Source organism: Colias eurytheme, chromosome 18 (genome assembly GCF_061535395.1).
Source record: "Colias eurytheme isolate Ceu_HAF_F1 chromosome 18, ilColEury1 Martin Lab GWU primary, whole genome shotgun sequence".
NCBI classification, from domain to species: domain Eukaryota; kingdom Metazoa; phylum Arthropoda; class Insecta; order Lepidoptera; family Pieridae; genus Colias; species Colias eurytheme.
The window spans coordinates 2,508,943-2,522,835 of NC_142997.1; the positions used below are offsets into that span (position 1 = coordinate 2,508,943).

The 13,893-nt window shown below is 32.7% G+C and overlaps 3 protein-coding genes across 6 annotated transcripts in view; 1 reads left to right on the plus strand and 2 right to left on the minus strand.

The window, feature by feature from the left end:
* The window catches only part of Ppn (proteoglycan-like sulfated glycoprotein papilin), an 84,369-nt gene extending 79,438 nt beyond the window's left edge, over positions 1-4,931 (minus strand). For all 3 annotated transcript variants that reach the window (XM_090112088.1, XM_090112089.1, XM_090112087.1), the window contains exon 1: positions 4,724-4,931. In XM_090112088.1, coding sequence (XP_089968214.1) covers positions 4,724-4,743 — 20 coding nt within the window. In that variant the 5' untranslated portion in view covers positions 4,744-4,931. The remainder of the gene's footprint in view (positions 1-4,723) is intronic.
* Positions 4,932-8,258: 3,327 nt separating this feature from the next.
* On the plus strand, positions 8,259-11,735 carry LOC149900476 (uncharacterized). The gene is made up of 5 exons (XM_090112495.1): positions 8,259-8,406; positions 8,939-9,072; positions 9,255-9,410; positions 10,871-10,946; positions 11,585-11,735. Exons 1-5 carry the CDS (start codon positions 8,259-8,261, stop codon positions 11,698-11,700), a joined length of 630 nt encoding a protein of 209 aa, XP_089968621.1. The 3' UTR covers positions 11,701-11,735.
* On the minus strand, positions 11,239-13,891 carry sage (salivary gland-expressed bHLH). 2 transcript variants are annotated; one of them, XM_090112492.1, is made up of 4 exons: positions 13,549-13,891; positions 12,844-13,014; positions 12,161-12,293; positions 11,239-12,037 (listed from the first exon to the last, which is right to left on the minus strand). In XM_090112492.1, the coding sequence occupies exons 1-4, from the start codon at positions 13,811-13,813 to the stop codon at positions 11,920-11,922; spliced, it is 687 nt and encodes a 228-aa protein (XP_089968618.1). In that variant the 5' UTR covers positions 13,814-13,891; the 3' UTR covers positions 11,239-11,919. The 2 variants fall into 2 exon arrangements, with proteins under 2 accessions (XP_089968618.1, XP_089968617.1); XM_090112491.1 differs by having other exon boundaries at positions 12,844-13,017.
* Positions 13,892-13,893: the final 2 nt, after the last annotated feature.

Here is a 13,893-nt window from a genome sequence, read left to right on the forward strand (position 1 = left end):
AACTTCGATATTGTATTTTGCAAATTATACACTAATTTCCTTAATTAATGGAATAATATAAAAAAAAAATAAAAGAGCCTTTTTGATTTTCTATAATTATAGACGTATTGTCTGGATTGAAAAAACGTTAATAAACAAACGGTACGGATCAAATAATTGTATCTGAAATAAGACCATTAACGATACAGCTTTAAATTTCGTACTAACTATTTAGTAATCTGCGTTATAGGTCAGTACTAGATAGTATAATTATATTATCTGTTGTATAGGTAAACATTGATGTGTTATAGACTCTAGTCACACTCCGTCACACGGTAGTGTTCGTCTCACAACTACACCATTTGCTATAATAAAATAAATACACATAATCCACAAATAGTCGTGGAAAGTGAGAACCGTTAACACTTGTTCAGGAACGGTTGTACAATGCGGATATGGTACTACATCCGCACATCTCTGTAAATGCACGTTACTGTAATAAATACACCAACACACGTATGAAATAATACACACATACAAAATAAATACACATGGAAATATTACTGGAATATCTTTGGTCCATTCTTTAAATATAGATGAACTAGTTAAGTATTTCAGTCTTTTTAACACGTATGGCATTTTTCTTACGGAGTAACTTCTCTCTAATGTTTATGTAGCATATCTTTTTATTAATATTAAAAACATACATACAATTACAGGTCCAATTAATATACTTACATAACTATGTGTAATTCCCACACTTATTTACATAACTTTTACAATTAAATTATAATTCACTTAAAACTAAATTTAAAAAATGTTTATTTGCCACCTCCATTGTCCTCCTATAAAAGGCTATTTGAAAAAAGTACCATTAGATGAGACAAGCGTATGGTTTTAATTCAAAAGTAAAATCAACATTAAATACTTAAACCCACGGGAACATAAATGGTATTCACGCCCACGCAATACCACACACCGTCTAAAGTATGAAAGAACCTTGACTAAATGAAAGCTTTCTGTTAACAAGTTATTATTTCAAAGTCGGTACATTACTAATGTGATTACTAATCAATCAACCTGAAGAACATAGTCGGTACACGCTCACCTTACATTTAGGTTATTTTAAAATCTATACATCACATAACTATTTATATACCTAATGTATGCAAAAAAAACGGATCCAATTAGTTTATATGGATAATCGAAACAAACGCTCCAATTTAAAATGATTCATTCTGTGTTATTAGATGAATAAATATGTACAATTTTTCGTAAACACTATCCTTCGACCATCTACATGTAAAGTAATCTATAAAAACGAAGTCCTTGCCCCTTAACTAGAACAGACAATATCCCTTAGGTTTGTGTAAGGTCAAGGTCCCCAGTCTGACCCTATGTGGACAAAGAGTCTTAGACTAAGAGTACAGAAAACTCGTGTTGTTCCAATAAAAATCAGGTCAAAAAGTTTATAGAAAGATAAAAGAATACTACGAACTTCTATTTTATATAAATAACATCAATTCAATAATCTCTCTTAGTATTAACAATTATAATTATTATAAAATAATTATTTATCATTTAAAAATCAATTAATAAGATGGCGCTACATGAGTTAAGGCGCTCGCTAGCCTTTACGTTAATTTCAGCCTAAACACCGAACACTTAAGACCTAGACTGAGTCTAACTTTATACCTACAAGTACTAGGGCAGCATAAACGACGAGCGCTCTACAAGCACTAGGTTCTTAGTACAATCATACGTAAGCACTATCCAGTCGGTAAAAGACTGGACGTTAGTCAATTTAAACTTTCTTATGGCCATTTGTCAACTCATTGTTCTATATCCCACGGTATTCATTGCACTAAAGAGCAATTACCATTGCTCTGCATTTGTTCAATTCATTTTGTACACCATTTAAATTTGAGCTAGACGATTTCGGCCTAGGTTATGCAATGGCCGTTAAGAAGTATTGTAAAGCTTTATTTGATGGCTTGACCGGCCTAATTCCGGCAAATGGGGCCTATCGTTTGAACTGAGATCTAACTACGGTTGGAAATGGGCTGTGCTATTTTCAGAATTTTTAATAGAACATAAACCCTGGTGGTATATATGTTCAATGTTCATGATTCGATTTTTTTATCAATGTTTTCTTCTTTCGTGTTTTGTGTATAATGCCAACTACATGCTGTTTATTTCTGAGGCTGCCTTTCTATACAAATGTTCCCATTGATGGACTTGTTTGGATTAATTCTAATGAATATTATAAAAAAATCATAATGTTTACGTTTACACTGCTAATCTTCTGGATTTTGTGCAAACGGTTGCAAAGCGTTAAGATCAAAGAACAACGGCACAAGAATCACGCCGACATAAAAGCACTTTCCAAAACACTCGCAACAATTTCCACGTAGAGCAAAATGTATTTTAAGCCTGAGTACTAAATTCCTATTTGCGACATCAGAATGAGAATGTGAGGATTTATCTAAATCTACTAAATGCTTAATTATACGGGGTTTTTGTCAAAAGCGGGCAATGAATTTATGCATGAGTGGCAGAGAATCTTCGGCAGCAAGGGATAAAGGAACAATAGTCTTAGGTTTAATCTCGCCTGGTTTTTTTATAGAACGGATCCAGTTCGTGTGCGGGACTCTCGCCGCATTTCGAAGACTGACGTGACATGCGATCGAATTTGCGTTTTTTTATACGCCCAAAGGCTTTGACGGACGTAACTTGAAACTATTTTTGTTTAGGAATTGGCTGAAAAGCTTTTAAAATTGCTGGACCGTAAGGTCACATTTAAAGGAATAGATGGTTTTTAAGAATTCGTTGTTTGTTTTAATTACGATATGATCTCTACAGAGAGCGGTCGCTATGCGTTTGTTTCAACGCGTTAGCTCCGCGACGATTTTTATCTATATGTGTTTGAATACTGTTATTTCCAGGACATAGATATTAACTTTACCTACTGTTTAAAAATTTGAAGAGATGAGAACTGATGTACGCGCGTATATTTTTAAAACCAACCCAACGCCATGATTAGTACGATTATAGAATACTAGCTTTACACCCGCGGCATCGCCCGCGCAGTCAAAGAAAAACCCGCATAGTTCCCGTTCCCGTGGGATTTCCGGGATAAAACCTATCCTATGTCCTTTCTCGGGTATCAAAATATCTCTTTACCAAATTTCATGCAAATTGGTCAGTAGTTAAGGCGTGATTGAGTAACAGACAGACAGACAGAGTTACTTTCGCATTTATAATATTAGTATGGATTTAGATGTTTGTTTGTGTCCTTATAAAAATTGTAGAGCTTATAACACCAGGAGCTCTATTTTCTGATATGCCTCAATTCGAATTTGAAGCAAGGAAAGAAAATATTTAAATAGATCATCAACCTTCTGAAATAATTTTTAAAATGTAAAAATAGTTCATAGTCAAAGCAAGTTATTTAAGATATTAAGAACCCCTTTTGAATGAATACATTGCGGGCTAATTTTGGAAGAGTAAGTAACTATATTAGTCAATATCTCTTTTACATATTGAAACATTCGGAATTAAAATTTTAATGATAATTGCAACTTCATTAACGAAAAAAATAAGGCGGCAAGTATTTAAAAGCAAATACTTTCTTTTAAATACAATTTAAAACTTTTAATTTGTTAAAATATTTTCAATTAAACATTTTAACAAATTAAACGCTCTGTTTTCCTTAACACCAGCATTTCTTCTAAAACAGCAAAGGGGATCCTTATACGTCGTCATATGATTTCCAATCTGATTTTATCTAAAGAAAATTTGCAATATTTGCGAAATTTTATAAAGCATCTAACATGACACTATTGCCTTTAGATATTGTTAAAGACAGTTTCATATAAAAATGCATTAGCGTCTTTTCAACTTGTCTGCTGTTTAATCTTAACAGCTAAAATTAATTTACTTAATAAACTCCAACATCGCTTTCCTTGAAAAATAACGAGAATAATTTTAAAACACATGCATTAATTGTATGTATAAATTATAAACAATTAATTTGAGCACGGATTGCAATATAAACAATGAAACAATAATGCATGTAGCAGGATATCTAACATAGTAGGATGAGTTCTAATAATTTGGCTTACGTCAATACGAAAATCTTAGGAACGAAGGTTGTAACTTGTAGCATGAAACAGATCAAAATATTATGAGCTCTTGAGATATTTGAAAAAAATAATATATAAGTATGTATATACGTATTAAATACCTTGATGTAGACTTACACATATTATCTTAAAATAGGTTAATACTACATATATTACAGAATTAACAAAATTTTGAATCCTTGAATTATTTTTACTGATTTAACGTTCTTACCCTGATGAAATATTTATACTTAAGCATCGTAGGAAATTAAGGTTTCGATAAAAGTTACCACAAGACACAAGTCCTAGAGCATACGCAATTAGATTGATTCTGTTTCAGAAACAAAAATGTTTTTATTTTGAAATCATTCTTTATTTAAATTAATAATTTTTGAGTTACTTAAATTGATTAGGTTTCTATAAAATCAATAGAAATCAGCATGATTTTTGGAAATAGTGTTCTTTTCAATCTTTGGAATCATCCTTGTGTAAAACTGTTATTATACCTAAAATATCAACAGGTATTCAACAGGAGATTTTTAAAGCATTCCTATATTTTTTATCTTTATCGATATGTTAAAAAATATTATATTTTTATTTAATTTATAATAATATCTTACCTTAAACTAGTCGTTCCCATCTTACAGCATTCCCGAATCACCTAAAATTATCCTTTCCAACACAAGATCACCACAAAAGTACAGGCACAGTCTCAGAATTTTTACAGAAAAAATAACTAAAAAAGTTTTAAATTTGAATTTCCCGCTCAAGCGAGGAACGAATCGTGGACGCACGGTTCGCGCACGCGCACCGGCTTCTAGTCGACTGTCAGGCAGAAGCCGGCGCAAGAGAATCGTGTAACGACGCCCCCACCAAACCACCATTCACGAAAACATCAATGGAGGCATCGGGACGAGCTTTTGACGTCTGTAAAAAGCTTTTTCGAGTTCTCATATGAGTTTGTTTCTTTTTTCGCTCACTTGATGTTGTATCGCAGCAAGTTTAATTGCATTTCTTTTGCTTAAGACCTTTTCAAGTATCTGTAGGCATTGTCTTACGTGCAGTGTTTAGAGCTTTTTTTTATAGTGCATTTCGTTTTACAAAGCCGGCCCTTTGTGGTGCAAAAAACCTTATAATAAAACGTTATGGATATCAACAGACCAAGGTCCCAGGGGTTCAGATTAATGCAGAGTCAAACATTATTTCACGGCCTGTAAGTTTCAGATTACGGAATGAACAGTATAATGTAACTGCAAATACTGATGATTCAATAATAAGATTTATTTCAAAATATAAACTTGATTCTGCATTGTTCTAATATAGACTAATGAAAATTATAAAGTTGCCTGTACCAAGTTTTTATTTGTTAAATTAAATTATGATAATATGATGTAATTTCTGCGTAAAACACAGAAATATTTTCAGTTATCATCAGGAAGCTGCGAGATAAGTCCTATTTTAAGCTAAACGATTATCCGCAACTGTATTACATTATCTTTTTTGCATGTATGACCTATTTATATTTTATAACTAGCTATCCACCCGCGATAGACCGGGAGATACTGACACAAAATTTCGAGTCATTTGTAACAGGATGGCGGTTCTACAGGGTTCTTAGTACGCAATGACAAAAAGAAAAATGATGGTGTGAACGCTGGTACCGGCGGCTTAGTCGCGTGGGCGTTAGTCGAACTCGTCGGAAAATAGCGAAAGTCAAACGATTTGTAACAGTATGGCACTTATTTTTCCTGGAAGTTTGAGGATCAAAGAATATAAATACAAAATTTCAAAGTTCTAGGTGTTGGAAATCTTCACTTATATAAATTCATACTAAATTAATTTTTCAAGTATGACAGCACTTTTTCCCCCTACTAGAAGTATGGCAAATATAATAATGGTCACATTTTATCAAATACTCTCCAAAAATCCAAATGCAATACTGGTACAAAAAGTTTGGCGAAATAAATTTTTTTTGCAGATTTTCGGCGGTATGGCGACCATTTGGAATCGTCCGAAAAGTATGGCATGGCGATTTTCGTAAATGGCTGCACGACGATGGTTACCTGTGCAAAAGTTAGCCTGGTACAAATGGTTGAATAATTGTTTGATTTAAATCAACATATTCGCGTCGGTATGGCGGGCTGTAAGTCACACCGGAAAAGTATGGCATGACACTACCGCCTACTTCTTTTTTATGGGCTATCGGTAAATACTAAAATTTTTGTGTTACAAATCGTTTGACTTTCGCTATTTTTCCGACGAGTTCGGCTAACGCCCACGCGACTAAACCACCGATACCAGCGATCACACCATCATTTTTCTTTTTATCATTGCGTACTAAGACCCCTGTAGAACCGCCATCCTGTTACAAATGACTCGAAATTTTGTGTCAGTATCTCCCGGTCTACGACTTAGCCGGCGTACATTACCTACAAACGTGTTTTAACAGCCTCTAAGAATTATTGAACCTAATTTAGAGCCTATCACCCTGCATAACAGGTAATGTGTAGAAATAGTCTGCTCAACACAAACTAAGTACATAGTATTATCACAGTATTACAATATTAGGAAATATGGTAATACTGTGGTATTATCCTTATTTTTAAATGAGCATTCGCGCTCATATAAATAATACCCACATCCTTTAAATTATGCTTACGTTCCTAACCTGCATTGATAAAGCATTCTACTTGATGACCTGACCAACCCATAACTTTCATAGGATCAAAATTCAAAAGTAAACAACGTTTATTATCTTAATTTATTATGCATTCTATTGATCATACACGACTTTCCATACTTTCAATTTAGGTCAAAGGGCCTTCTTACAATGGAGATTGGTATCTAGAAATCTAGATCTGGTTGGAAGTTGGAACGGTAAATTTTATAATGCAATGAAACTACTGAATATTTATTGTCTTTGAGCCATTGGTTAAGTACCTGATTATTTTTCAGATTTTTTAACGTGAAAACGTCATATAATTCGATACAGCCGGCTGCACGCACGAAAAAACATGACTCATGCGGCGTTACCTCGCTCTGAGGCGTTCCATATGTAAGGCTTGAAGTGCAAGCGAGAGCGCGGAACGAGCGACAAAGAAGCAGAATCGGACGTTGTCACGTTCAACTATCGTCAGTAAACTTTACAGACAACCAATTTTTTTTTTGATAAGTTTGTGTACTTACATCATTTTATATGCAAAAAAATCTAGTAACATTCTACGTAATATAATACAACAGTAACCCGTCTAAGAACTTGACCATTTTTGACAATTCACTGACAATATTTGTAAACTGGATCACAGTTACATCTTTTGTCATTTATCAAGTCATTTATGCAAGCATTTGTGTGTGGTTTTCGTTTTCAAATAATAATAAATTTCTTTCTTTATTTGTAAAAAATGTCACCCTGACTCTTCTTATAAAATCCACGAAGTATAAAAAAATTCTACGCGAGCGATGTCGCGGGAGGAATGCTAGTGAAAAAAATATTAAACATATGAATGGAGACTCTTCAAATGAAATTTTAAATGGTTGCCTACATAAGTCATTCAACTCTTAACAAAACGCTACATAATTTTTTCTATGAATAGAATACAATTGATAGATAAAATTTACATAACTTCCTGTAATTAAAGGGTTGGTCGAAAATTTGGCAAATTTCGCAACAAGGGATCACTATCTAGGATAGAAGTACCTACTTTACGCAACCCGGAGCGGACATATGTGGGCGTATCGCTCTTCCGTCCACTGCAAACGACCGTGTGCTGTTATAATTACAACTAAATATATGGGTGACTGTTGGCCTTTACATATAGTGATCCTGACTGTCATATCACGCATAATACTTGAATAACTATGTTATTTAGTATGTATTAGGTTAAACCCGTGGCCCTGGTATCGAAATATCCGGATGAATACTATGATTTTTTCATAATGCATAAATTGAAATCTACTTTTACAATATTTTTATTCACTATTTATTATTTATTACACGTGCAGTCTAAAATAAACATTGTAACCTTTTTATTATGGATAATACAATTAATCTATGACTGAAAGAAAAAGAAGAAATCTTGACATGTACCAAAATCATTGAAACATTTGGAGAGTAACGTTCAAAATTTTAAGTATTTTTTTAATTAAAAATTCGGTATGTGTGAAAATGTTAACCCGGATCGCATAAGATGCGAGCCATGTCGAACTATAAATTTGGCTAAACATGTAAAACAACCGAAAACTGATATGCAAATGTATGAAAAATGCAGTCCTACACAAAAGTTTGACTGCCCCCGTGTGACTGGTAAGAGAAAATATGTATATGTATAAGCAGCACAATGTTGCACATATTTTAATAAATAGAGAGACACTCAGAAACATAGTTATCAAGGCGCCAAAGCCCAAAAAACATTTTTTTAAGGAATCTATTGTTGGATATATATCATTATAGGTACCATATTAACACCCTGAAACCATACATTTGAAAAAAACACCCTGATCCATCCCGAAACCTTACCAATGAATGTAAGCTATGAGCTATGTGATGTAAAGTATTGTAGAAACAGCTCCTTATGATTATGATGGCTTGGTACTTGTTACAAATTATGTAACCACTGTACAAAAAATTGTGCTTACCAAGAAGTTTGGAACATTTGCTATTTTTACTGAGCTTTTAATATTAGAAAAAAAATATCTTTAAAAAATTATTTACAATTTTGACCTTTTATTTTGAACAGAGATATAAAAAACAACAACGCGTCTTCTTCATCGTTCTTTTTATCTTATAAATTGTTATTATGAAATTATTGTGACTATTTTATATTTTCTTTTTTAAGAACTTCCGCTACATCCAACATGTATAAAAGTTTGTACAAGGGAAGAGTACGAAGCAAGGAAATGTGGGCGAACGTTAGAGATACCAAAAATCGGTCCTGTCTATGCACATGGAAAACTAATGTATGCTGTAAAAGTAAGTATGTAGGTACCTTAATAGAATAAAGATACGATCTTCGAATGTTCATGGTCCCTTGGTAAGAGCGAAGTTTGATTGGCCTTCTCAAATAAATGACATTTATTTAACACCTCCTTGCATTTCACCATTATTAGTATTAATAAAATTTTACTGAATAATTCACACATACTTTCTTCTAGGCTGGCATCCTAGTAAGTGCTGTCTACTTTACCTATACTCAAGGAATATGGGGCAATCAGCAAGACGTCACAGAGTGTATTCGTAGATGGCAGGAATACATACGAAGCATCAACACAAGGCGTCCTCCTCAGTTTGATCATTGTGGAAACGTCATTGTAAGAATCTGAGTATATTCAACTTACAATTTTCAACTCTATGGACTACTACATAAAGTTAAAATCAACAAAATTTATTTATGTAAATATTATTGCTTGTACTGCGCAGTCGTAATGTTCAGGTTTAGATTCCACTACTCCTTCTTACTTATGGGATCCTGGTGTTCATGGTTACGTCATCATTTGTTCATAACTGGATTTCGGACAAAAGTATGGATTTCGGACAGAATATGTCGAATGTCGATTTGATCCCATCGTTTGAGTATATCTTTTTTTAAGATGATTAGATGATATTTTTTAAATATAAATATAATAATACAATACACAAAATTAAACATATTTTATAATTTACGTTTAAAATAAGCTATAAAAACATAAGTATTCGAAGGTAGACTCTCAACACGAATAATACGTTTATGTTTAATAAACATAAGTTTTTATAAATTAGCTAGCTAAGTATATCTTTAATTGAGATTATTTATTGTTTTTATAAACATTTTTCATTAAACTTAATATGTGATTAAATTATAATATTTTCCTAATAATTAAGCACTAATAAATAAAGACTAACTAAACTCTAGGTACTTATTTTCTAAAAATCTCTAATATGGCTCTACTTTCCTAGTACTATCCGGCCCTACATGATACAAAACTTGCTAATCGTATCGGAAGGTGACGACAATTTTCACAGCGTCCGCATCGAATGCCAGCTCCCGGCGGATTGAACAGTCGCTACGAATCGCGATTCGCGATTGCGAATATTTCGCTCTCCGGCTCATTCCACTTGTTCTCTCTACATTTCATATATCTTACAATTTATAATACCCTAGTAACTGTACGTAGATTGCATACGCGGGATGTTCAATCAATGGTCATTCCGCATTCCCGAATCCCGATCCCTTTCTTTCTTCTTGTTATTACATGCTTTCATTTTAATATGTAGTATATTTTTGAGCAATAATTTGCGGTGTTCATGCTTTGTTGATAAAATATCTACAAATTATCGACATCCATACAATATTTTAATTCGAATCGAACGCTCTACCACGTATTACTATATATTATATAGCTACTGCTCTACCTAAGTTATTTAATACATATCAAGGAATACATTATAAGTTGGAACTTGGAATAATATTACATATAATATTTCGTAGTAAGTACCTTTATCATTTGGTATTAATTAAATAGAGTAAAACCAAAGTATCAGTCATCCACATTCACGCTGAACAACGGAAGTAGCTTCCTTGACGTTGATATCTCCCTGGTATAATTAGGTCATATCATTGACAATGTTCAGAGCATTTATGATAAAATAAAATATGGCTTGTTCTGATAACGCATACCAACATTTTATTTTACGTACAAAATATTTATATGTAAGATTAAAAAAAACATGAGTAGTTAGCTGACATACCAAATAATGATTATTTATTAAATTAACGTTAAATTATTTGCAGAGAAAAGAATCAAGTGAAAGTATCCTGGCTCCGTTGTATTCAATGTACAAATCCCTAGTTACTACATGTTTTTCAGGTAAGGCTCTTCTTTTACTTCACTGTTTGAAGGGAGAGCTTTCTAAATAATTTCCTTAACAATAATTTTTAACATACACTATTACTTATATACCTATAACATATATTTTATTCGTATATACATCGTTGTACCTATTTACTACATATTTATTTCTGGAATTCACGGTATGTGGTACGGTACGGTTTACAAAGAGTTGGATTTTCCCCTTTCGTGGTTTGTAATCAGAATTATTTAATTGGTTTTTAACTTTTTAGCAACATTTGATAAAATAGCAATAATAATAATTGTTTATTTCTTATATTTTAACGTATACATTATACATATTAGGCTGATTAATAATAATTAATGTGCATAAATGGCACCCGTTTTAGTCTAAGTTAAAAATCTTCCTCTGCTCTCTAGGTTTTTTCATGTAGAAGTTTGAAAATTAAAATATATTAGTGTTATGTACAGACTTCTCTCATTATAAAATCTACGTACCTATGTAATACCTACGTTCAGTCTGATTAACGGACTCACACTCAGGTGTAATAAAAATTATTAAAGTCATGATGTTTAGTTAGATAAAAGTCTTCATATTACAATATCATTATTGCATTTTATATTTAATGCCAAAGAATTCAATGTATACGTTTCAGGCGTAGTAAAAGTACCATTATTGATCAAATGTGCGTACTTGGACTACCTAAAGGCGCTTGAAAAAATGAAAGACGATGAAGCCCGTGAGAGAAAAATCAGGAAGAAAAGTGGATAGAGCTAATTTATGTAACGTGTGTATTTACGTGTCTGTGTGCTGTTTGATTATGAAATGTCAATTAAAAACGTATAATTACAATGAAAAGTGTTTTAATTTAATTGACTATTAAAATTTATAACAATTAGGAATGCCACTTTATGTCCTAGCATTTGCTTCAAGTATATTTTGTCAAACATAATGAGATTATAGATATAAGATGTAGGTATGGACAATATTTTAATATCTAGTTGATTTCCTTCGAACTTCCGGACTGTGTACTTCAAGGAACACGGGATTTTCTTCCGTGCCACCAGCTAGCATATACTCCAAATGCCGAATGTAACATATTGCTATTCTGGAAATGATAAATCAAATTTTTTAGCTACAGTTATGTATGGCTATGTATAATTAAATACTTAAATAGTCTTCTACACTTATTTATCACAAAGAGCTGGCAATAATTAAAAAAAAATCCTACCGTAAACATTCGATTTTCGAATATTTTTTCTTGGACGGCTTCGTTACTGGCAACTTGGATCGCAGCAAGTCGAAGGCACGGTTCATATCACGCATTCGCGTGCGCTCTCTGTCACATGCAGTCTTCTTATATTCTGAAAAGTAAAATCTATAAGTCTGAATAGGATTTTATAAGACGCACTGAAATGGATGTTACAGTGCAGGTTCTTAAAAGTGTTTGCATAACATGTCCATGAATGCTGTTAAGTGTTAACCTTTAGGTATATTTCAATTTTGCAGTTCGCACAGTTTAGTCGCGTCGTTCGCGAGGGAGTCGATTCAACGCGTTTTCCCGCGTAATTTGTAACATTTTTATTGATGCTAGTTATAGTTTTCTCTCCCGTCTAACGAACACACTTTTTGTTTTATTAGAAACAGTAGGTAATTTCTGAGATTAGCGCGTTGAACCGACGCAACGAAAAACTAACTCTTGAGCTTTTAAATTAAGAGAGATATTATAATTTTGAAATTAAGTTTATATCATGTTACTTATACTGTATACGAAATGTTTCTTACGTTAATGAATATTCAACTTTAAATATAACAATAATTACAAAAATAATTACTAATAAGTAATACAAGAATTAATTACATATATTACTGACACACTATCTGTGCTTTAAATAATAAGTTACAAAAACACACCCTTTTCAAGTTGTAGAGCTCTCTCTTTCCAATCCATAAGACCGTCTTGCTCGTCCATAAACTTGCTTGCGTCCTGTGAGTCTTGTGAAAACTCTACAGAGGACCTAGAGTTGTTAGATTCTTGTATATTTCTGATCTCCTGGTACTCGTCATGCTCGAAATATCTCGACTCTACTACGATTAGAGAAGCCTTTTTTAACAAAAAATATTTTCTATGCTCCTTAGTAGGTAAATTAACACAAAAAAGTGTTTAAACTTTGATTCTAATCATACTAATTTAAAGACTTATTTTAATTACTTACAGCAGTTGGGTTTTTTTTTTCGCTATAAAATTAATAAACCATCCTTTTTTACCAAAATAAAACTTGTTCATTCATAGACTATGAAAAGCATAAAAATCGTTTATGAACTAATTTCCTACGTTTTATTAGATATGTAACTTAAAAATTTCAATTATTGTTAATAATTTGAAACCACAGTTTGAAACAATTCAGTACCTAACTATGGCTAATGGATAAGAGTCTATGGCTACTTTACCGTCTATTTTACATATTGTAAAGTTATGATTCACCTGAAATCGGGTCACTACTTTAAACGTATAGCGAGAAAACTAATCTGTGGGAGAAATTTTCTTGAATTTAGTTGCCTGTTGCAAAGTAGCTTCGTAAAATACTTCATATTATAATATGAAACAAATGAACGTACCATCCGGCGCTCCATCCAAATCCTGAGACCTGAAATATGTGACCTTGCGTGGTTCCGCATAATCTATAACATAGGAACGATGATGAGCAATAGTCTTGTCATACTTCTTGTGTGAAAAAGTCAGTTCCTCCCGTTGTTTATCATCTGGTCGACCAATTTCTAGGATCACTCTGTCATCAGTCTCTCTCTTTTCCTCTTCAGCATCTTTCAATACCGTGTAATTTGCTATCAGCGGAATGGGTGATTCCTCGTAGTTGTTGTACATTTTCAGGACACTGGATATATTTAATGATAAGAATTTAGTTCACTGAAATTAAGTAGAACCGTGCGACACCCACTTGTATG